Here is a 25,343-nt window from a genome sequence, read left to right as displayed (position 1 = left end):
ATAGCAAATCACAGCAAATAAATATAGAGACAGAATAATGTGCATATTATGCAAAAAAGTCAACACATCTGAGACAAGTGGAGAGCATTACAACTGCTCATCCCCCTCTCCAATCCTGACGGCTGCTCCTCCCTGAGCCTGGTTCTGTTGGAGGTTTCTTCTCATTAAAACAACGTTTTTCCTTCCCACTGTCTCCGAAGCACAGCTCATCTGATTGTTGGTGTTTTCTCTCTTCTCTCTGTGTTATTGTCGCCTCTGTCTTACAATCGAATAGTCTCAAAACTGATTTGGAGCTATATAAATAAAATAAAATAGAATTGAAAGGTGGCCACAGCATAAAGCACATCCTGCTTTTTGATGCACTTTGAATCTAACAGCGACCACAAACTGCAAAATTAACATCATGCTGTATTCAGTGGGATTTGAAGCTAGCAGCTGAGAACATAAAGTGTTTGCTGAGGTCAGTACATGCTCATCTATGGCTGTGTCTCAATCCAACGACCGCACGCTTCGTAGTGCGCATTTGGAGTCACTGCGACGTGACGACGGCTGGCCCAATTTGAAGTGTACTCCAGATGTGCCGTTCATTTCCCCAAATTTGAAGCGTGGTCTGGTGTATACGTTGTGGTCCTAATATATCCCACAATTCATGTGTGGATAATTTTGCCCAAAAGAAATGGTGGATGGCTGAAGCGGAGCGTCCGAAGAGTAAACTTTAAGTAAGTACTGAATATGATGTCAGTTATTTCTGTGCGAATGTTTAATAATGAAGAACATTAAAACATGACTGTTGGTCACATGTCGGCACAGTTATGTGACGTTAGTGACGTTTGTACTAACTTGGTTTTAAAGCCTTTAAATATGCGCCGTTCGATAGTCGACCTTAATCTTACAGAGAATCTGATGATTTTATAGATAATTAAAGTCAGTCATATATCCACAAACACAACAAGCTGAAAGTCAGTGATGCTGCTCGGTTTGCAGTCCTGAACATCACGGCACAAGCAGGATCCACTGCCCTGTTAATGTTAGCTGTGTTATATTGCTGCCTCTGTTCGGTGGTGTCGAGCCAAACGCACTTTAACGTGTGTCTGAATCCTGCAGCTTATCACACATTTGATTTCCATGTGTGACGACTGCAAGTGTCCAGAGTGAGGACAGACTGAGGGACCCACTGCTGCACATCATCTGTGAGGCTTTGCACCCCTGATGATCCACCAGGACAAACTCAGCAGTGTGTGAGGAAGAGGAGGAGGAAGAGCCAGCAGCAGCTGACAGATGGAGAGAATAGACAGACTGTTCCCTGTTTGTGAAGGACTGCTAGGAAAGTTTAACAGAACTGTCTGTGCTGAATCAGTCTTATTAGGTAATGTTCAAATAATGTGATCATCCCAGTGTTTCCAGTGTGGGAGAAAGTACTCAGAGTACTCAGGGCCTTCAAGTTACACACTATGAAAGGCAGCAACAAGTTTAATGTTCAGAAACCTAAAGTCTGTATCAGCAGCAGAATGGAGCTAAAATAAATGTTTGTTTCAGTTCTATGAAGCTTTGAGTATTTTGGATCAGTAGCTGCTGTGTGTGTTGCATCATATTGCTGTAACTGTTTATATGCTTTATATATTCTGAGCTAAGTTGATCTATAGTGTTACATCATATTCTATAAGGATGTTATGTGTTTGTAGACTTTCTGCCCAGTTTGACCCATTTAGCAGAAGTCAGCTTGTTTAAGGCTCTGATGTCTATTCTGTGTGACTTACAGCAGTTATGACATGGTCTGATTTTCTCACCCAATAAAGGAATATTTCATATATCAGTCTACTCTTTGTTCTATCAGACACACTTATCACAGCTCCTACATTTTCCTTTTTACACATATATGTAAGCATTGAGCCAAATTTAGTAATGACAACATATTAAACAAACAATATTTGTCTCTTATATATAACACATCTGTATACACACTGTCAAAGGTACTGGGGTGATTGGAAATATAAATAACTGCAACTTGAATCTTTGACCCAGAGTTCAAGTTCACTGCTGTAATATGTGTTTATATATGTATGTGTGTATATATACATATATATATATATATATGCACCACCGTGCTGCTGATGCACTCAGGGTTTTAATCAGCGATGAGGAGCATGAATGCTGAGGTTTAATATGAATTTTAATGTAATTTTTCCAAGATGACCAGCAATTAGAATCTAAGTTTGAAAATATGAAGATGTTTGTTGACATTGTGCTATAAGCTGAGTTTGTTAGCTGCATATCAGAGTTTGGGGATGTTTCTGGAATGCTGCAGATGGAAAAATGTTGACCATCAGAGAAGTCACTAAATCAGCCCTCAAAACATGTTGAGCCATCTCAGCTGTTGGAGAGGACGTTCAGGCTTACTGGGCCCGGGCACGTCCATCACTGTCTGCATCACTGTGTTTCCAACAGCAGCAGTTCAGATTCCACGTCTTTGGCAGCTGTGAAAACCAGTGTTGATCAAGTTACTTGAAAAAAGTAATCAGTAACTAATTACTAATTACTTCCCCCAAAAAGTAATCCCGTTATTTTACTGAGTACTTGTAATTAATTACTTAGTTACTTTTTTAAAACGATTTACAACCTGAACAGGTGATAAAGTGATAGATCTTTCAGCCCAATTCTACTTTTTCTACATAATCCATCATATAAAATGTAATCAGATGGAAAAGTTTCTTTTTAAAACTTGTTTTATTAGTTTTAATCTTTTAACTTTATGCATCAAGCAAACATTTAATTACATGCAACATTCTCTGACTGGAAGAAATTAGTTTAACATTTAAACCTATTTTCTGCACATAAAATAAAATATTTGACGTGCAAACGCTGCAGTTCCTCCAGTGACCACTTGAGGCCTTCATCCAAAACTGAGTCCATCTCCATTGACTCCAATGAAACTGTTATAACCTGTTTGTGGCTGCTTTGACTGACAGGTGGGCGGTGACACAGGTGGCAGTCACAGCTGTCTGTAGGCTTCATCTCAGCTGATCCGCTGAACGCTCCTCTGCTGTTCATTTAAAGGGGCAGCTGTGAGGTTAATTGTCCTAACAGTCTGTCTGTGTCCCAGCTTTTGGTTTTTAATCAGTGCTAATCAATAATGAGCAGGTATCTGTGTCTGTGCCCTCGCTGTTTGAGTTACATGTGCTCAGTCTTGTGTTGTGCACTTCGACAAATGTCATCACTGTTTCACATCAGCATAAAAACGAACACGTAATTTTGAAGAAAGCGCAGTTAAAGTCCTGTTCGTAGCATGAGGATACAGTGAAGCTAAGCAGAGAGCCTGAGGTCAGTCTGCACCGGGCTGATCGCACACAGGTGAGGTGTAAACGTGTCCCAGCGTGATGAAAGGTTTGCTTCGCTGTGAGCCAGCAGGAACACATTTCCAAACCAGCCGATGTTTCTGCGCTGCAGGGCTCTGGGCTGCCTCCTCTACCAGATGTGCAGCCTGACTCACGCCTTCCGGGGTCCAAACTTCCTGTCTGTGGTGATGAAGATCGTGGAGGGAGACACGCCAGCGCTGCCCGCCGCCTACTCTCCAGATCTGAACTCTGTCATGCGGAGGTGAGGAGGACGTCAGGCTAGCTGCTCGGTGAAGTCTCCCAGGCTGCTTTCACGTTAATATGCAAACACCAGGCTGTCCGCAGGTCTCTTTTGGTAAAAGAAGTTTTGATCCTCAGATCATCACCGAGACAGAGAGTGCACCCGTCTCCTCCTGTCCCAGCATTGTCCTCTGTCAGGTGCTATGAATTTACCCGAGTGTGTCACTGACTCTGAGCTCGCATTAACCAGCTGCTGTTTGTCTCTGTGTGAACCAGGATGCTGCAGAAACAACCAACATCCAGACCGACGGCGGCTGAGATCCTCAAGAGCACATTCATGGAAGAGAACATGCAGGTTGGATTCTTTATTTAAGCATTTCCTCAGCACCAGGTGAGCTGCAGGTATCTGAGCAGAGACGTGAGCCTCCCACCCACTGTGTCATTCTAACAACACCTGTCTCCACCCCCTCAGCCCCAGCTGGCAGATGGCCCCGCCCCTCCCTGAGCCTGGTTCTGCTGGAGGTTTCTTCCTGTTAAAAGGAAGTTTTTCCTTCCCACTGTCACCAAGTGCTTGTTCATAGGGGGTCATGTGATTGTTGGGTCTCTATCAACTTAAAGCACCGTGAGGTGACTGCTGTTGCGTTTTGGTGCTAAATAGATAAAATTTAATTAAACTAAAAAATAATAATAATTAGTGAAATTCTAAGAAGCATCAGTTATATCCAATAAAGCTGTACAAATAAAAGCTCTATATAAATCTTACTGAGCAGAAATCAAACGGAATAAACATTTACAAGTCAAACAGGAACATTTTTAAATGTGTTGGTCTGTAGCTCCCGAGGTTTGGACATGAAAAGGTGAAAGCAGCTTCAGCGGTGAGTCGGAGGAACCCCCAAGGCCTGAAACAAGCTTTCAAACCCACAGAGAAGCTGAAACGTCACGTTTGCTGGGAGTTTCCTGCAAAGATGAAATGTCTGGTTGTCCCAAATGAGCCCAGGATGCTGCTCAGACACAGACTAAATAAAGTTCACAGTAAATCTCTTCAGCCAGAGCAAACGTGCTCCCGTGCAGTCCTCCAAAACCACTGCTGCATGCTGGTCGACATGCACGACCCGGCCTGTTAGGCGAATGCTGATTGGCTGAGAAGTGGGCCGAAACAGTGAGTGACAGCAGAGTTCACTGGGAGAAACCATCAAAGATTAAACAAACTTCAGCATGAGAGCAGCGACAGCAGCTGCAGGGACACTTTCATTCTCTTCAAAGCTTTCTGTGGCCACACACCGGCCGCACCACACGGTTTTGACTCCGCCCCCGTCGATAACAGACGCTCTCTGCAGGTAGACGGGTCATCAGAAACTGCACGACCACCACTGAACCATAATTTCCCCATTAGTTTAATGTCCTCTGAAGTGCTGAAAGCCTGTGTGTGTGTGTGTGTGTGTGTGTGTGTGTGTGTGTGTGTGTGTGTGTGCGTGCGTGCGTGCGTGCGTGCGTGTTATATAACAACATCACCCGTTTCCCATAACCCTTGCTGGAGGCTCAGTTCTTTGGATGTTCGGGGAACTCGGCGAGAGATAACACATTATGGTTTTCATGGAGTGGGTTGCCATGGTTTCCACTGAAATATTATTATGTTAATGTTATTCCATACTGCAGCGTGGCACTCTGGGGCATCATGATGGCAGCTGAAGAGCTCCTGCAGCGCTCCGTAGCAGGTGACCCAGCTTTAATGTCTCCGAAGTCTGGGCAAATGTCCGGGGATAAGATCTGAGGAGTAACTGACACTTCCCAGAGTTTCATTTCACATAATGCTAGTCACAGTGCTGTGCACACAAATGATTAAATTAGAACACGCTGATAGATTTAACTCAACACTGAACCTACTTATTAAAAAATGATTCACACTCTGAGCTTTTGTCTCGCTGCCTTAAAGACGAAGCTTCCACTGAAGCCCCTCCACAGCGAGCAGAGAGCGTGACACCAGAGCAGGACGATCGAGGGAAATCACAAAGGAAGTGCAGACGCTGACAGCTGTTGGCATCGTTGGAGGGCGAACTAAAGCTTTATTGTTAATTCTGCGATATGTACGGGACGCAGACGGGATCCCAGCGGCGCTTCACCCAACCCAGCGCGTGTAACGCGAGTGAATCTAAATGAAATTAAACGAACTAGATTAAAGATATGAAACCAAATATGAGGTGTGGATGGCTGTCCCCACTCTGGCTCTCCTCAGGTTACACAGGAAGTAGGAGCGCCATGTTCCCGGCGGGCGTCTGTGCAGAGCCGACGACGGTGAGCGGAGGTGCTGGGTGTGTCGGTGACGTCCCAGGCGATTCCCCTGGCTCCCGACGAGACCCGGCGTTGTGTCGTTGTTGTGTGTCTGCAGTCAGCAGAGAGAGGAGCAGCAGACTCAGCGCACACCCCGGGGGCTCCAGCCTCGTGTGATCTGTTCAAGCTGAGTGTGACGAGCTCGGGCTCCCGAGGTTATTATAGTGAAGTAAGGCTGAACACAATCTGAAACTCAGCTCACTGAAACAAATATTCAAAAGGTTTGATGGGTGCAGCTTTTTAAACCACAGCGGGAATAAAAGTGAAAGTATGCGCTCCAGCAGAAACCGACCACATCTTTGACCGAGCTCAGTGAATCTCCTGTGATCTCGTGGGACAGTTTTTCTGAGCCTGTGCGGTTCTGAGTGTCCTCCCTCTGATCTGCTTCTTCCTGTGGCGACCGACAGCAGGAGCAGCACCTCGCTCTGGTTCTGTTTGTGTTGGGTGTGATTTGAGCCGTTCTCCCTGCGTCTCTGTCGCGTTTGCTTGTACCTGATGTGACAGGTAACCCTGGGCTGCCTTTTCTGCATCTGTGACCTGTTTTGTTTCCTTTTGGAGGCACTCAGCAAACCCCTGGCTCAGTGACCCACAATGCATCACTGTGCTAGGATTCGTTTTTGAAATATTAGCCTCTGGGGTGCTCTCTCTATTGTAAGACAGGCAAGAGAGGACGCTCAATATTTAATTTCGTTTTATTATCCAGGACAGTCAGGCTGAACTGTTAAAATCATTTGCCTCTGCAGAGTCTCTGTGTCTCTGTTTTTGCAGAAAATGAAGGACAGGTTTGTCTTCGTCTCGTCAGAGAGAGGAAAGAGCGATGCTGCAGCCATCGCTAAGCACATGTAAGTCTTCGTCATCATCAGCTGTCTCTTCCTTCATCGTCCTGCTGACGTCAGCCGTGAGACCGACGGCCTCGTGTCTGACTCCAGAATACTACAGCTGGTCTGAGGTGTTTGCGTTTGTCCGAACATGCTGCTGCGCATTAGTGACAAACATCTCCACGTCCACAGACCGAGTCGCTTTTCCAGCAGCAGCTTTGCAAGCCGTTCACTGCTGAGTGAACGTTGTTCAGTCTCTTTTCTAATAACATGACCTTTAACCTTTACACGTGGAGCGAGGCCTGTAAACTCTGAGACGCAGCTCTTTGTTGTCAGGAAATGTTGTCATTTTAATAATGAGCACACCTGCAAACTGCCAAAACCTCTGAGGCGCTGATGACCGTCAGTCGGTCATGTGGCTGCTACTTATCCTTTCTGTTCCAGTGATGGTGGACTTAATTTCCACAGGACTTCAATCGTAAATTCACTCGCTGGGCCCACGTCCTCGTTTGAGGTTTGACAGCGTTTTAGTGGATAAAGGTGAATGTAAGCGTTTGGACACGAGCTGAGCTGCGGTTTGGGGCGGGCCTCGAAGGGGCCTCCCCGTGAGATAAATACAAGTGAAGAAGTTAAAGAACTGAAAAGTGGAGGGAGAACGAACCGCTTGTAGAACTGGGGACACACATAGATGAGAACCGGAAGGCGCGTGGTTAATCTCCAGTTAATAATAAAAGCTCCACGTCGAGCAGCTCCAGCGATAAAACTCTCAGCCTCTTTCCTTTTTCTGCTCTTCTTTCTTTTTCTATTTATTTATTTTATTTTCATTTTCTTTCCACTTGGTTGTGTTTCCTCCTCTTCTTGCTTTCTTCACCTCCTCTGTGTCCTCCCTCCCCTCCTCTGCTGCTGCTCCACCTCCTCCTATTTTTCCTTTTCCTGTTTCCTTTCCCCTCCACCCTCGTTTTCATCTCCTTCATTATCCTTCTTCCTCTCCTTCTTAACATTATTTTCCTGCTCCTCTTCATTATGCAACTTTGCCTCATCCCTATCACACACACACACACACACACACACACACACACGCACACACACACACACACACACACACACACACACAGACACACACACGCACACACACACACACACGCACACACACACACGCACACACACACACGCACACACACACACACACACACACACACACGCACAGACACACACACACACAGACACACACACACACACACACACACACAGACACACACACACACAGACACACACACACACACACACGCACAGACACACACACGCACAGACACACACAGACACAGACACACACACACACACACACACACACACACACACACACACACACACACACACACACACACACACACAGTGTTTAGCCTCCCCTCAGAGTGTTGCTGCTATAATTAGAGCAGCAGCGAGCGCGGCTCCTGCTCTGTGTGCTGACAGACGAGACGCTGCTCGCTGACAGATAATCCATCCCCGCGACGCGCACACACCCACACGTTTGCGCTGCTCTTTGTGAGGCCTCTCGTTGACTTAATGCATTCGTTTCCTCTTTAACCTCACGTTACGAACGACTCTGCCGAACACCGAGCGGTCTAACCTGAACCTTCAAACAGACTGACACGTCCTCAGGCTCAGGGTCCTCGCAGTGGTAGTCACACAGGCGGGATTTAACTGTGAGGGCGGGGGCTCCGCACGTTTCTCAGCATTTCAGTTTTCTTTAAGTTAAGTTTTCAGTTAGCGTAGCGACGTTTAAATGATGAGGTAGCGGCAGGTCGTCCTTACAAAGCTGCACAGAGCAGATGAGGACGGCGGGACGTCCAGAAATAAAACACACAATAACCTGGCACACTAAACGGCTCCTGGGATTTAAAGCCGTGTGAATAAAACTGAGTCTGACCTGAACAGTCAACGCTCCCGGTGACGGTTGCATCTCCTGCCACTGTTTGGTGTTCGTCCTCTTCAGCCTCAGAAACCTTTGATTTGCTCCTGACTCGTGTAGACTTTAACAGCATGACTGACGGCAGCTTCACATTTCCTCTTTGCTCTGATTGCTTCAAAAGTGATCAAGTGAGACTTTAAACTAAAGAACTCGAACCTGTCTGACGTTTGTCTGCAGATGAAATCACTCTGAGATAATTATCATCATCACTGAGTTCATGTAACTCCATATTTGAGGCAGTAGGTAGAACCAGCACCTATAGTCGGTGATTGCACAGCCCTGGGTGACTGACAGGTGTGTGTGTGTGTGTGTGTGTGTGTGTGTGTGTGTGTGTGTGTGTGTGTGTGTGTGTGTGTGTGTGTGTGTGTGTGTACAGGCAGACGAAGGTTCACCTGCAGACGCTCAGGGACAGGTCAGAGGTGGAGAAGATGACCCCCAGAGAAAGGATGAGACTCCGCAAACTGCAGGCTGCTGATGAGGAGGCCGGGAGACTCAGGTGAAGCTTATTTATCTCTGCAGCGCCGCCTTCCACGCCATTATAGTCCCGCTGGTATGCATAGACCTGACACGTAGGGTATATAGAGAAGGTTGGGTGGAGCTTCACTTCCAGCCGACGGTGGTCTGAATGTGAGGCTGATGAATTATTTTCATAAGAAGATATGAGCAGGACAAAAACACAAAAAGACTCTTTTACAAACAGAGTGAGCGTTCAGATAAACTCATATATGCACCTAACATATTAAAAATGCAACAAAATAATGTGTAATCTTCAAACACACATAAAAAGGAACAGCACAGCTTGGATCGTGAGATTGCTTCTGTCTGCCGACGGTCCGGGACACAGAACGATTACAAAGAAATGAAATTGCAGCCGTGTGTTTGTTGCTGGCGTTGATGGTCGTGTGCAGCGATGAACATTAAGGCTTAATCAGCGTTGATGAATCTACATCTGGAGGAAGGACGACTCCGATCCAGACTCCTGTTTCCTGTTTCACGAGGGGCAGCAGCAGGCGGCTCCATCAGGACTCAAAGCCGTGACCTCGATCAGGCGGCGTGAGAGCAGAGTGACATTATCCAAATTGGATCTGACACATTCTGGTTTCCGTCCCCCCGAGCCGGCGTGCTAATCGACTTTCGTCACGGCGAGGGGGCCGTTAAACGCTTGTTATCGTCACTGCGTGCGTAATAAAGTGTGAATGTGCTCAGAAGCCTGTGAACGACGCCAGCGCGCCGCCAACACGGATCCTCGTCAGATGGCGTGCAGACGGAGATCACATGGGAGGGCAGGGACGACAGCAGGCCGGCGCGGCTGTTTGGCAGCAGGCGGGCGGTTCCTGCAGGACTTTATGTCGGAACCAGAACCTGAACATGTGTTTCATCAAGTCCGGCTCACATGAACTTAGAGATTTATCCACAAATACGCTGCCGATCCTCCCTGTTCGCTCTTAATGAAGCAGCTGCTGACTCCACACCTGTTTACACACTTACAAGCCCATTAAACAGCTGTGGTTATCTGTGGTTATCTGTCCCGTGGACACATCCAGCAGGCTGTTATCACCTCCTTTATTGGTGGCGGGCGCCCCAGAAGCCACCTTTCATTACCAGGAAACTTGTGCACTACCCTGAAATAAGGTTATGGTTCCCTGTTTGCTCTCACAGAGAGATGCTGAGGCTGTCAGGAGACGGGTGGAGGGTTGTAGCTGCAGAGCTACAACCCTCCACCCGTCCAACATGAGGATTTATGCATATTTATTCTACAGGTTATATACTGTTATATATTCTGCAGGTTATTTCATGACCAAAGTGTAAAACAAGGCAGAATAAGGACACCATGAACAGCAGCTGGGCAGAGCGGCATAAACCACGTGTCCACGTCCCTGAAGCATCTTTATTGTGACAGAGTGCAGATGGTTGTCAGGGAGACAGAACAGAGGCAGGAAGTGGTCTAAAGGTGCACGAGGAGGCGAGCTGGAGGGGGATCAGAGAAAAACCTTCTGAAGGAACTGTTACCCTCACAGCGTGTCCTCTGTCCTCTACAGGAAACTGGCTGAGGAGAAGTACGAGGAGGTCCACACCCGCAGGAGGGAACTGAGGAGCCGCCATTTCCAAAAAGTCAGTGTGGATGTTCTGAATGTAAGAAACACTTTGTTGTTCCTCTGATACTCGACCCGGGCTTCGTGGGTTTCTCTGTTGAGTCAGGCTCAGCCAATCAGCAGCCAGAATCGCCAGAACGCTGGAGGGTCGGCGCCAAAACCGAAGCAGGACGAATCAGAACCAGAACTGCACGGTGAGAAAACAACAGACATGGCGGCTCGTTCATCGCCACGCGTACACGCAGAGAGCACACAGACTCAGAGGGCCGGAGCTTCCCAAGGGGTGGAGCTTCCCAGAGGGGTGGAGCGTCACAAAAACCACCTTAAAGAGCACAAACACAAAACGAGCGAGAAGACCAAAAACAAGTGCAAAGAGATTAAAAACAATAAAGCTGTGGTCACATTCGCTGCTTAACAAATGTATTAGTCATTGAAACAAGAACACAAATGTTTTAGAATCTGTCAAAAAATTTGTTTGAAACTAAAAATGATGTTTTTTATTCTGCAAACAACAAACAAAAGCAGCTGGAAATGAATCAAGATGAACTTTCAAACTCCAAAACTCATTTTTCTGTTCAGGGATGAAAGAAATACGTGTAATTCAGCATATAATAATAATAATAATAATAATAATAATAATAATGTGCTTTATTATTTCTATCTGCCCTTTTGTATTACAGGACATTTGAATTCAAGGATTACAACAATAATTATGTTATAGTGATAAAAATATCATCAGGCTTGCACATGCTGGTGGATTAACCATGAACATAAACAGTGATTATTGTTTATTTCGGGCAGCTGTGGCACTAACCTTGAATCGAGCGGTCGTCCGATGAATCTGTGAAGTTTTTTAAAAAGCTCTTAAAGAGTGAGAACGTCTGAACTTGGACGTGTTGAGTTCTAACATGTGAAATATCATTAAAATGTTATGTAACTAAATGTAACTAAATTACAACACTCGACACTTTTTCCGGAGCTCGTTTTCTCGGTTGCCACGGTGATGCATCTCCTCTGAAGAGTCTGGACGACGAACGCGCTGCAGACGTGAAACGTGCTTCCTGTGGAGTTGCAGCAGCTTCAGATTTGTTTCTGTAACAAACATCAGAAACTTTCGGTTCTTTTCATGGTTCTGCAGGTTTTTCTGAGAGGTCCCGAAGTACGGACCAGATTCAGACTGTGAATTATTGAGTTTGGGGATGTCTGTTCTACCATTAAATAATATATATTTATGTTGATAAGGTCAGAAAATGTCTTTTCTTGGAGGCTTCTTCAGTAGGAACCTCAGGCTGAGACTTAAAGCAGGTTCTCTTTTCTCCGCATCAAACTCAGAACTCGGAGCTTGTGTGAAACTTCAGCTTCACGCTGGACGGCTAAATTACGCAGGCTGTGTCTGTTCAAGTGTTTCTAACAGGCTTGGAGAACATTTCCTCAGCTTGCAGTTATGATCTGTCTTCAGGTTCATATTGCTCCCGTGTTCTGTCACTGACGTTTCCTAAATAAACCCAGCAGCCAGCGAGCTCGAACTAATAAAATTTGCAGCTGATGTGAAGCAAAAGCTCTCCAGAGGGGTCTGCGTTTCAGCAGCTTAATCATACGTTTATCTAAAAATCCTTCGGAGGTAATAAGGAAGGCCAACAGCCAGAAAATTTCATTAAAGTTAATGTCATTTGTAAAAAATCAGCTCAGGCGAGACAAAGAAAGTCTGAAATTTCTTTGTTATCGTGCTTTCATCATCGGTCCCTCCTGGATTTTTCACTTTTTATGAGCACAGTTCAGAGCTGAGGGCAGCTGTGGGAGAATGCTGAGGTTATATCTGAGTTATTCAGGTTTTTGCACAAGAGAAGGAAGCAGAAACGTGGATGACAGTGAAAGTCTCAGCGCCTTAAAATGACTCAACATCAGTATCATCCAGTAACCTGCCGACATCTTTGGAAGCAGTTCAAACCAGTTTACATGGAGAAGATAAAAGAGAATAAACAGCTTCAGCTCGACAGCGTCCTTCCTACGGCTGTGTTGGAAAACACTTTGACTGAACATCAGCAAACAGCTGAGGAGCACTTCCTGTTTCTCTGGGAAACACCTGAAACCTCCGTGAAGTCCCCGAGCGCGAGCGTGATCCAGCAGGACCGATTATGAGAGGAAGCCGTTGGAGTTTGATCAGTTTGGTGAGAAACTCGCAGCTGGAGACGTGAGCCTGCAGGGAGCTCACAAATAAAGAAACAGAGCTCTTTATGTACAAAGCAGAAATCTGTTATATGAGCGGAAGCAGCTGCGTTGGTTTTTCATGCTTCCTGGGAGCAGATGGAATTTCGATTCTCCACACGGAGAGTTTTCAGGGATGAAGTGGCCCCGCGGCATTTCACAGACACTTAGATTCACATCAAGAAAACAGACTTCATTTAATGTTTTCATAGTTCTGAACAGAAACTAGGTGGCTCTGCTCTCCTCCAGCTCTCAGCTTTTCAGTTTGTATTCGATTGGACGGTGAACGCGTGACGTTCGGGATCAGATCCACATCTTACACTTCAGGCGTCCTTCAGCAGCACAGACGCTGAGTGATGAGGAACCGCCGACAGGACGTTTGGCTCGATGCTGAGTTCATAAAGGTTCGACTGCATCAAACTGCTCGGGAAGTCGTAATGAAACCTGAGATTTTCTCTCCTCCGGATGCTCAGAGACAAAAACAGAAAGTTAGTTTGTGGAGCGAGCTGCATTTGAATAAAGCACCAAATCCACACTGTTTTACTTTTAAGCTTAAATTTCAAAACTTACCTTTTTTTTCCATTTTAAATCCTGATTTTTATTTGTTTTTGTTTTTAATGTCTCTGTAAATACTTTGAATCACCTTGCTGTTGAATTGTGCTGTATAAATAAACTTGCCTTGCCTGGGAATGATCTCGCTGGAGGAGCTGGAGCTGCTGTGAAACAGGGTGTTAGTCGGCTTTAAAAGAAGACCAGTGTTTGCGTTTCACAGCCGCCATCGCAGAACTTGGTCACTGCTCTGAAACAGCGAGGAGGAAGTGGAAAGACTCCCGCTGGTCACGTCCTTAAAGTGACTCATCATTAGTTTTTGATTTATTTGCAGGCTCTGGTTCAACACGTTAAACTGCGAGTGTCTCCACAGAGAGCCATTTCTAAGTAATGAACTTTGAAAGCTTCATTTTGCTGCCAGCCTTTCATCATAACACACGTCACCTTTTCCAAACCGGCATCGTCTTATTTTAGTTTTCCAGCTTCACGCTCCTCAAACCGTTTTCTCATTAAAGGGTCCGAGAGCTCCGACACGACCCACGACAGGCGGCAGCTCCTCGGAGAGTCACAGCCGCTGTGGTCTCAGCAGCAGAGCCGACACCTGAGCCTCGCGTCACATGGTGCTGGAGCTCAGCCAATCAGTTTCTAGACAGCTTGATATCACAGAGGAGCCGCTGGTAAAATATCTCCTGAGTCAAGAATGAGTGAACAATTTGATCCATCAGTTTAATGTTAACCGAGTAAAAGACTCGGAGCTGATCTCATGTTATGGTTTATTCGAATGAAATCCAGTCTCGTTTGTCCGTCACTGGGATGCTGGTTCTGTTTACATGTGTCAAGTTCCGAGCTCCATGTTTCTGACAGAAGCATCAGCATTCAGCTCAGTTTTAGCTCACTGGGATTACAGAGAGAACGTGAGCCACACAGGACCACTGAGACCTCCAGCACAACCAGGATCAGGGAGGAGCAGCCTCCTACCCGACTGCTCGGTGGTTCAGGGGAGAGAAAAGAGAAAAGAAGGAGCATCGAGAGACCGGGACGAAATATAAACCACAGGAGAGAAAATGGGAGTTGATAAAGTGAAGTAGATGCATTTAAACGCATGAGGAGGAGAGTGGTGGAGAGGAAGTGCTCAGTGGATCGTTAGAGGTGTCCTTCAGCCTGAGACACAGGACAGACACCCGCTAGTTGACGCCGCTGCCTCCCATGTCTTCATCAGGAACACGAGGAGCTCTGACTCCAGCATGTCCCACGTCTACCTCAGGACGTCCTCTCAGTAGGACACACCTGAAACAGGATCCGGATCAGATGCCTGAACCACCTGAGCTGGACTCATGTGATGACGAGGAGTTGTGTTTGAGCGACTGAGGTTGGAGGACAGTGACTGAAAGCTCGTTCTGTCATTCACTCTCAGAATCATGTAACACTGTCCAGAGCTCGTGGTGAGGAAGGTCAGGAAGGTACACTGACCGGTTAATCCAATCAGGCAGCACTAATCACAGGCCAGTGCGTCATGTTACGGCTGCAGCAGGCAGGATCAGGACCAAAACCAAAGGCTGAACTGAAAAAGGCTTCATGTGCTGTGACAGAACCCGGGAACATTACAATGAAGCAAAACAAAACCGAAACAGAGTTTTCAGGAAACGCAGAGGAAAGCCAGAGCAATCAGGGTGTGTGATTATTAACGACGCAACAACAAACAGGGCTCAAATACACAAGAGAGCAACGAGGGAACAGGAAACACGGCGGGCACACAACGAGACGGGGAGGAAGCAAAACCAAAGACACTCACATGGAACTATCAAAATAAAACAGGAAACGCAGAGGCCGACACTGAAACGCAGGCTGACAGAACACGAGGAGCAGAGACAAGAGTAACAACTGTGACACGGAGCCACGACTGAGTGTGGGACATGAAACAAACATGAAGACAAAGAAATCACTGAAGAACTTAGAGAGCCAGAAAATACACGAGACTACATGATGAGAAAAGCACTAAATCCCCAAATATCAAAGAATCCAAACTTCCACACTGGGTCACCTGACTCAGCACCATGTCATCCTCCATCCACATGAGGTGGCGTCATGCTGTGGGGATGTTTTTGAGCAGCAGGAACTGGAAGCGTCGTCAGGGTCGAGGAAAAGATGAACGTGTTTGTGGTCTGACGTTTGGCTCCGTCTTCATCTCAACAGACCAGTGCAGCATCCTCATCCTCGCTGTAGACAGCGATCCGTTGTACAGCCTCTCGCTCACCCTCCCCTCACCTGAGATACTTACTCTAAACTTCCTCCCTGACAAGGGAGCAACAACCAAAAGTTAATTACGACCATCCAGTTTAGGAACGCCTTTTCCATTCCAGCTCACGTGTTGTGACGCTGTCCACAAGTTAATCGACCTCCGTGGGAGGAAAGTTTAGGAAGCCGCTCCGCACTGTGCTGCAGGCACTGCAGGAAATGATCGTAAAATCACTGCCTTAACCCTTTGAAGCCGGTCGGACCAGCACGCTCTGTTTTGCGTAACTATTTTTAAATCCCGTAGCTCTGCAACCACGTGAGCTAGCGCAATAAATTTTTTTGCATATGAAACCAGAGGAGTTGTACTTACATCTGATGCCATCAGCTTGTCCTAGGTCACAGTTTCCTTCCACATGTAGCTTTGCAAAAACTGCATAAAAGCACTTGCAGCAACAAAAACATAATATTCCAGAAACTCGCTTTGCCGATCCGATCAGCTGTTTGTAACACTTCCTACATCCATCAGCGAACTATCGCATGTCCGCCATGACCTGCCCGAAACCGGAAGTGATGTCATTTTGCGGAAATGTAGTTTTTTACCACCAGGATCTCATGAGCCTATACTGGTGTTTTTAAAAGTTATGTTTGACTTTATGACTTTCTGTGTCGTTTCTGGGATGCTGAGGACTCATATTGCACTGCTGGAAATAGTTTATTTTGATGCAGATGCTGCTTTTTTGCAAATTTGCACTATAATATTTATTTTCGTTTTTCCTGCAGTATATAAAAATTGGTGTATTTCAAAAATAAAACTATGAAGACACTCAAAATAAATTTCCTGTGGAAACTATTTTGTGCAACTTTTTTGTATTTACAGTTTTGAGGGACAAGCCTCTTAAATTTCTCTAACTAGAAATATATGTTAAAAAAACAAAAACTATTTTCAATTTTTTTGTAGTTTATTGCACTTTTTTGCATTTTATGTAATTACTATGCACTTAATGCAGACATATTATTAAAATTTGGGCTATAATGGTTGTATTGATGTATAGCAACTTGAAATGCTCCCAAAAATGGCTCCACAGCAGGTAAAAATATAATATAAGCTCTGGTGGACTTGGTTCTGGCAGGTCTTAAAGGGTTAAATCTGATCAAGGAACTTGCAGATACGCTGTAACAGGGTTTTTCCAGGTGCCGAACACTCCAGTTTTGTAAATAACTTGTTAATCTGAACAGTCGGGTGATTTGGGAGCTCAGAACATTTTATTTTTATTGAAATCGCAGTAGAGGCGGCGGCCTGTCTTTGACCTCTCCCTGACTTTTCTCTGCATCTTTTAGTTCAACCTTTTATTTCATGGTAGATTCCCCTCACGTACGCTCCCAGAGCTCTGCCCTCTCCTTAATCCCTGTCGTGTGATTGGCTGATAGTGGCGGAAGAGGCTCTGTCAGACCTCAGAGACACCATGAATTAAACATCCTCCATCTTTACAATTCTCCGAGCTCGTTAGCAGGAATAATTACCCAGACGCAGCGCCTGGTAAAGCAGACAAATGAAATCCATCAAGACTAAAGAGGTTAGGAAGCATTCTGTCCATCAACTCCTCCCTCTCGCTTCACTTTATGAGCACATTTAGTCCTCGGCTGTGTGCGTTTTAAATAGAAGTGCGCACACGGGCCGGCATGGTGTCACTGCAGATAAAGAATGCGATTACATGTGAAGCTTAAAGTAAAACACTGAACATTTCTACCCAATAATAGGGAGGAGTTTCCACATCCTGGTTTCTGTGATCTGCAGGCAGCTTTACAACCCCCTTCAGCCCCAGCTCCTCTGCTTCATGCTGTTTCTGGCTCAATGAGTCACGATGGCGGCTCTGTGAACATTATAAGCGCCACAGCCAGACTGGGCGTGGTCATGGATCTTTAACCCTTTGATCACCAGGATGCTGCAAACAAAAGTCTCTTTATGGTCATCTTGCATGTCTTTGTTTTGTCTTATTGAATTCATTTTGAGTGTCTTTGGTCATATTCTGTCTGCTTATTCTCATTTTCCGCTGTCTGTCAGCTGTCTTGTTGTCTTTGCTCTCATCTGTTTGCAGTCGTGCCGCACGTCTTTGTGGTTGCTTGACTTTCGTCTTCTCCTGTGTTGGTTGTTGAAGTTGCTTTGAAGTTGTTGCTGTACGTGTGTGCAGATATCCCTGAGGATCCCCGGGCTGCAGAAGTTTATTACAACCAGGACAGGTTCGACTCGTGCTCAGAGGACAACGAGCCAGCGGCACCTGCAGAGACTCTGTACCTGTCTGACCCACAGGTGAGCTGCTTTTAACGTGCTTTCATGGCTGAACATAAAATCTGCACGAAGAGACGAACACAGAGGAACGTGTGAGAGTCTCGCTCTGTTTCCACTCTGCTTCTTTATCCAGTGTTCAGGAAGCATGATGGGATTTTGTTTAGCTCCTTAATCAGTGTTAGCATTAGCCTGGATTAGCATGACACACAGAGAGGATGGTGTAGGTGGAGGAGCTTTGACTGCAGCTCTCAGGCGTCTCTGCTGGCTGGCTTTCATTGTGACGAGAGTTTTCGTGCGGCTCAAATGATCATAATACAATTGTCACGCGTCCAGAGAAGCCGCCTAAAACCTCTAATTAGAGACACACTCGCAGCCAAGGAGTCCTGACCCGCCGCTAACGAAGATGCACATTGTTAGCAGCTCAGTTACTCTGAGAGAAAAAGTGCATTTTTAACGCCAGAGCTGGAAGTTCTCAGCACAATCAGAAATGTGAGAGAATAACCTGAAAATTAAAGACGCTGAAGGTGATTTAGGGAGGAGTCTGAGGGATTAAGACTCAAAGAGAATATGATGGAAACAGAAACAGCTCATGTGCTCGGTTTGTTCCTGTCAAAGGAGAAATGTCCACTCACCGATGGATCATTACAACCGCCGTGTACCAGGGCTCGGTGCGGCCTCTGAAACAGGCGTTTGGCGTCTGCTGGTGGAGTCATTCCTGCTTCTTGTTGTGTCTCTTAAGCCTTTGTGGATCTTTTTGTTTCTCTTTGTGTAGTTTCATAGTTTTGCAGCATTTTGTTGTTTCGGTGCCTCTGCAGCTCCTCTGTACTATATTTTTATTCTTATTTTTTAAGTGTGATCTTTGTTAAATCTAAATCTTTGGATAAAGGATTTTTAGCCTTTGGATGGATTTTTAAGGTTTGATTATGATACAAATATGATTTACTGTAATTCAGTTCGATTCAGTTTTATTTATATAGCATCAAATCCCAACATCAGACGCAAACAGCAACAGTGGGAAGGAAAAACTCCCTTTTAGCAGGAAGAAAGCTCGGACAGATGGGGGAGGGGCGGCTGTCTGGGAGTGAGGAATGTTTTCAGAGTTTAAAAAATGACCTCTGTCATCTTGAGGCTGGACCTTCTCCCTGTTTATGTGCTCATTATTCCCACCGTCCAGCAGTGGTGGGAATAACGTTCCCACAAAGAGATAAAGGTTTGTTTTTTAAGGGAGAATGAACGAATGAACGAATGAACGAATGAATGCAAAACGCTGACACTGTACATGAAGTTAATAGTTCAGTAATAGCTTATTGCAGGACTGTATGCAGTAATAATTTAGGGAGGACCTGAAATCACAACCTGAGCCGCTGCACTAACAATGTCAGTTCAGCTTCAGGTGTATAAAAGCAGATGTGCTATTTTCTGTCACTGTAGTCTGTAAGCTGCATGCAGGTTTGGTCTGATTGAGCCTGCAGAGATCGCTCGCAGCATGTAGGACATGCAGGGGAAGAGGAAACGTCCCACAAATGTTCCCTCTACAGGGATCCCTTTCACTGACACGAGCCCACAGCTACAGGGTGAGTCAGATCCCATTTTTCGGTAGACAGCAGCTCTGCATCCCGGGACGATTACCACCAATTTATAACCAAACGGCCGAGTCCAATTCACTTCCATTAGAGGCAGAGAGAGCCAGCGGTGAAGGCCAGCAGCCAATTTGTGGTTGAGCTTCAGAGAAAGTGGAAGGCTGGGAGAGATTAAACCTATTTGTCACTGCTGATAGTGATGACAGAAAACAGAGAGGAGAAGAAGAGGAGAAATGGAGCGAAGCTGCGGATTGTGGAGCCGGATAATTAGCGGAGCCGAGACACAGAGAGGCCACGAGACGAAGCTCTGAGACTCTGATCGCTGCGTTTCTGTGGAGAGGACGCGATGCTGGGTCACGTCTCTGGAGATCTCGTCTGATAGCTGATAGATTTACCGTGGCGCCCAAATCAGAACTGCACTATTACAAATACCAGAGCGCTGTTGAATGAATCAGGCTTTAGACGCATGTCAAACCGCTCTGTCAATGAGTGAAAGACCCGCCGAATAAAAAAGTTTAAATACTTACAGGATATTACAGGTACCAGTCCAGATTCTTCCGTTTTCCTAACAACAGCTTAACTGATTTAAGACTAATGCTCATACATTCATCCTCTGACCGGATGTGTTCAGCTGCAGCTTGTCTGTCGTGCTCCTGTGTAGATGGGAACACAGTAGTTTCTTCATTTTCTAACAGATTTTATCTGTTTTGATTTTATATACTGTTTGTCTTTCCCTGAGAAAGAAGCTAGCGTATGCTGCTGCTGTAGAGATCACTGCAGAGGCTTCACAGATGTGGAGCTATCCCATAATTATGTCAGTGTTAAGTTACATCTGTGAGTCTGAAGCTACAGCTTCATTCTGCTTTAATGAGCCTTTCTAACTTCAATTCAACTTTATTTACACAGCGCCAAATCACAACGACAGTCACCTCAGGCTGCTTTATACTGTGAGTCAGACCCTACAATCATACATACAGAGAAAAACCCAACAATCATATGAGCCCCTATGAGCAGCACTTTGGCGACAGTGGGAAGGAAAAACTCCCTTTTAACAGGAAGAAACCTCTGGCAGAATCAGGCTCAGGGAGGGGCGGGGCCATCTGCTGTGATTGGTTGGGGTGAGAGAAGGAAGACAGGATAAAGACATGCTGTGGAAGAGAGACAGAGGTTAATAACAGATATGATTCAGTGCAGAGAGGTCTGTGAACACACAGTGAGTGAAGAAGAAACACTCCACGTCACAGAGTCGTCTCTTGCAGGAACCCAGAACGTTAAAGTGCTCCATATTTTTATTTTCTTCCATAAAGATCGGCCCACCGGTCATTTCTGTGAGCAGGTGATTGTGTCATCGCACTTGGACGGGGCGAGACTCGTCACCCTGATGAAACCTAGTAAGTAGTCAATAAGTTTCTTTGCGTGAGTCATCATTTAAACGAATCCGTCTTTATCTCATACCGAGGCTGTCGTAGCTTAAAATTTTTAAGTGAGCAGCTGCATCAAGATAAATATTAAAAAAGCTGTAGTGCAGGTTTGCGTCTCCATCAGGCTCAGACTATTTCATGGAAATTCATTCCTCAGTGGTCGATCCTGTCGTGCAGCCGAACAGAAATGAAGCCCATAAATGTTCCTGAATGATGAAGAGTAACAGCTCCATCGCTTCTCAGTTATTACTGCCTGGAGAGCCGATAACACTGAAGAAGAGGACAGGGCTGAGTTATTGCCACAGATAATGGAAAATAATATTCATTATTAGTGGAGCAGCAGTTGACTGATGCAGAGAAATGCTGTCAGTGCAGGTGGGTGCAAAGTGAAACGCCTTCCTCCTGAGCGGTCGGGGAGGGGCCACGCCACAAAGTGAACCCGATTCAAACAACCAATCAGATCCTGAACTGAAACTACATCCATCCACCTGTTTTCTCTCTTTACAGAGTGAAGATGATCCAGTAACATGTTATTATTAGTTTGTACATGATCCTGATACACTGACTGAACCTCGTGCAGCAGCACTAACTCGAAGTTTCCTGTGGGACTTTCTCACATCACTGTGGAGAGTTCTGACCCACTCTTCTTTACAGCGTTGCTTCAGCTCACTGAGGTTTGCAGGATTATTCATTCACAGCTCTGTGAAGGTCCCACCACAGCATCCCACACTCTGACTGCACCACTGCACCATTCTTTCCTTTTCCAGCCGTTCTGCTGCAGATCTGCTGCTGTGCTCGGGTCATCGTGGTGACCCAGTTCAGTCCAAGCTTCAGCAGACAGACGGCCTCTTGTCTGACACTAGAATACAGAGGAGTTCATGGTGCCCAAATCCTCGCCCCTCCACCACCGTGCTGTTGGTTTGAAGTGTTTGTGCACCATGGCCGAACAGCTCCGCTTTGCTCTCGTATGTTCAGATGCAACGTTGAAACCTAAACTGTCATGTTCAGTTTACAGAGCAGAGGTTTTCTCCTTGTACCTCCCAAACAAGCTGCAGTCATTCAGTAATTTTCTACACGATGACTCGTCTCTCAGCTGTAGATACCAAAGTGCAGAGAGGTTTGTCACAGATGCAGCAGACGAGTCTTTTCAGCCTTTTCTGAAGCAGAGCATCTTTCATCAGCCGCACACTCAGCCTCTCTCCTCGTTGTGCTGCTTTGACGATCAGCCTGACGTGGTCTCAGTTTTCCTTTGTTCTCCTCCCTCACCGTTCTTTTTTTGACTGTTGCTGTACTTCCTGTTTCCGATGACTCCACGCTGCCAGTTTATTCCCGTCTCTCAAGTCTCTCACTGCACTTTGGTCCTTATTTTATGTCCATGTGACTCTGCCTGTGTGAGGTGATTTTATCTGCACTGAAGCACAAAGCAAATCAAAGTTGCTGAGACCAAAAGCAGGTCCAGCCGAGGCAGCAGAGCTATAACAGTTAGCTTAATAGAAAATGGAACTGGTTGAAAAACCTTCTAATTGTCCTTTAAATGCGCAGCGATGCGACACTGCGTGAAGTCTGTTTTAAATTCCAGCTGCACGATTAACTCTGGAGCAGCAATCTGAACGAGGGTGTGTCTGCAGTTTAAATGTCTGAGTCCGTTTTTATTGGCTCGTGAATGAAAGTGGATAAGCCTCCCGCAGACGCCCCCTCTCTGCTCCCTCGCTCTGTTTGTTTTGCAGGAATAACGAGTGAACGATAACCCCGAAACACCACAGACATACAGCAGAAGAGTCCATTTAAATGTGCATTATGGTCTTTTTTATGTATTACAAACAGACTTTTTCAGTGTGTCAGCAGAACTTTACAAAAGTTCTTCCTCAACTTTTAGTCGGAAAGCCTGTGGTCTGATGTGTCACGGCCGAGCGGGCCTGTGTTTGTGGAGCCCGAATGCAGACACGGGAATAATTGTGGCTCAAGAGTTGGACGTTCGCCTTGTAATCTGAAGGTTGCCGGTTCGAGCCCCGGCTCGGACAGTCTCGGTCGTTGTGTCCTTGGGCAAGACACTTCACCCGTTGCCTACTGGTGGTGGTCAGAGGGCCCGGTGGCGCCAGTGTCCAGCAGCCTCGCCTCTGTCAGTGCGCCCCAGGGTGGCTGTGGCTACATGTAGCTGCCATCACCAGTGTGTGAATGTGTGTGTGAATGTGTGTGTGGATGACTGGATATGTAAAGTGCTTTGGGGTCCTCAGGGACAAGTAAAGCTCTATATAAATACAGGCCATTTACCATTTAAACAAAAAGTTTAATTATGGCTGATGGAAAAACAAAGCAACAGTAACGTGGTTTCACAGCGGCAGCACCATCACATCACCTTAATCCAGGACTCCCTTTGTGTGGATATGTTCACACATGCAGGTCAGCTTCTCTGGTGATTGTAAACTGGCCACAGGTACGAATGTGACTGTGACTGGTTGTCTGTCTCTGTAATAATAATAATTATGTGATTTTGTTTGTAATTATAGAAAGAATTGATCATTCTGATCAGACTAAAAGATCCATCATCTTCCTCAGGTCAGTGAGCTTGAGGCCATGATGAAGCACATGCAGGAGGTTCTGGATGAGGAGCTGAGTGGTGAGTCCGAGCACCAAAAACACTCCATGCACAGACACAGAGCTGGGCGGGTGGTCCGTCCGACACGTGACACGGCTGTGCAGTAACGGGACAGCAGACACGAACGGCTGCAGGCATCATGATCATCGGCAGGTCATCAGGAGTCTTCAACACAGCTGATCTACTTCAGGCTTGTCTGAAGAAATGAAGAGTTTCAGCTCATTCGTATAAACGCTTCTCGTCTCTGGCACATGCTCAGTTTGTGCGTTTGCTGTGCTGTGAAACCGAGTTTCTATTGCACACATAAGATAGCCGTGCACACGTGCACACAGTCTGCGTGCGCTTTCCATCACGAGTCCTCCTCCCCCCTCGTTCCTGTTGGCCTGGTTCAGTCACCGTCTCGCCTCGGCTGTGAAACCTGTTCGTCTCGCTCCGCTGACCTCAGAAAAAATCAAAGCCTCCACAGTTCGCCTGCAGATGAAACCTCGCTCCGTCTTTTCTGCTGCCTGATGAAACGCTGTCACGAAACAGGGACACAGCCTGCAGCTTCCCCACGCTTACTGTACAAAACCAGCACAAATCCACCCAAACTGTCAGACATAATGAGTACGGCTGAATGTGCTGTGAAATGCACCAGGTAACCGTTTTCTGCTGTATCTCATTAAGCAAGAAAAACCTATTTAAAAAATCAAGACAAATTCTGAGTGGATCCAACATCAGCTGTGGATGATCTGCTTTTTATTTCCAGCTAATAAATAAATGATTATTTTTGCTCGAACCATAGACACGGAAAGCCCAGTCAGGACAGAAACAGCCAGTCTGAGCATGTTTACGTGTAGTCTATATCTTTTCTTATTCAGAGACAGCAAAGAGGAACCAGAGTGATGCTTTGAACAGTGTGAGAGGCAGCCAGCGCCTCCGGACGCTTAATTAGGCAATTATTTTAAACCATGTGTCAAAAGCAAAGAGGAGGCGGCCAACGGACTAAAATTTGAACACCATTCATCATTATCTGTAAATAGGAAAACTTAAGTCGCTGCTTCATTGCGGCTTCATCAGAGGCTCGTCTTCGTTTCCTCTCCAGGTTCTGTCTGTTTCAGTGCTGCTGGGTCTCTGAGAGTCTAAATGAGTCTCACAGGTCTGGAGACTCATTTATAATAATTATAATTTATCATTCTTAGCTTGTTTGATCTGCTGCTCACCACACACACGCACACATTTTGGACTTTTAACTGCAGTTTCAGAAGTTTTACAGCTTTTCCTACTGAACAGTCATACGACACAAAGTAATGAAGCAGTAACCCAGAGGGAGGGAGAACATCTGGTTCATCTGTAAATACAGACACGTGTGGAATCCACAGAAACACCAGAATCCTGCATGAAAGCGTGGATCGTTCACCCGACAGAGAGCGCAGTGTCACTGGTCCGGCTGGTCCACAGTCTCATTCTTTCACACACCACCCACAGCATGCAGCTATAGGTGGGGGTGGACTGTACAGCAAAAACTTCACTCCTCCCCTTTGCAGTAACTCCTCCCTCGCCCGGAGCGGGCCCTTCACCCGGTCTCAGACTCTGGGCGCCGTCCCGTCACAGTGAGCTGGAGGGCATCACTCAAAGCCAGCAGAGACGCATCATCAGCATAAAACAAACAGATGAACAGACCGCTGCTTTCCTCTTCACACGTTCACAT

The 25,343-nt window shown here is 46.0% G+C and overlaps 1 protein-coding gene across 1 annotated transcript in view; it reads left to right on the top strand.

Annotated features, from left to right (window-relative positions):
• The window catches only part of nek11 (NIMA-related kinase 11), a 51,718-nt gene extending 27,395 nt beyond the window's left edge, over positions 1 to 24,323 (top strand). The window contains exons 5-12 of the mRNA XM_026185278.1: positions 3,445 to 3,594; positions 3,711 to 3,770; positions 3,849 to 3,927; positions 6,669 to 6,742; positions 9,064 to 9,183; positions 10,727 to 10,974; positions 17,959 to 18,077; positions 23,614 to 24,323. Coding sequence (XP_026041063.1) covers positions 3,445 to 3,594; positions 3,711 to 3,770; positions 3,849 to 3,927; positions 6,669 to 6,742; positions 9,064 to 9,183; positions 10,727 to 10,847 — 604 coding nt within the window. The 3' untranslated portion in view covers positions 10,848 to 10,974; positions 17,959 to 18,077; positions 23,614 to 24,323. The remainder of the gene's footprint in view (positions 1 to 3,444; positions 3,595 to 3,710; positions 3,771 to 3,848; positions 3,928 to 6,668; positions 6,743 to 9,063; positions 9,184 to 10,726; positions 10,975 to 17,958; positions 18,078 to 23,613) is intronic.
• The last annotated feature ends 1,020 nt before the right edge of the window (positions 24,324 to 25,343 follow it).

This window comes from Astatotilapia calliptera, chromosome 11 (genome assembly GCF_900246225.1).
Source record: "Astatotilapia calliptera chromosome 11, fAstCal1.2, whole genome shotgun sequence".
Lineage (NCBI taxonomy): Eukaryota > Metazoa > Chordata > Actinopteri > Cichliformes > Cichlidae > Astatotilapia > Astatotilapia calliptera.
Note: the sequence above shows the minus strand (reverse complement) of the source record. Positions and strands in the feature narration are given on the sequence as shown.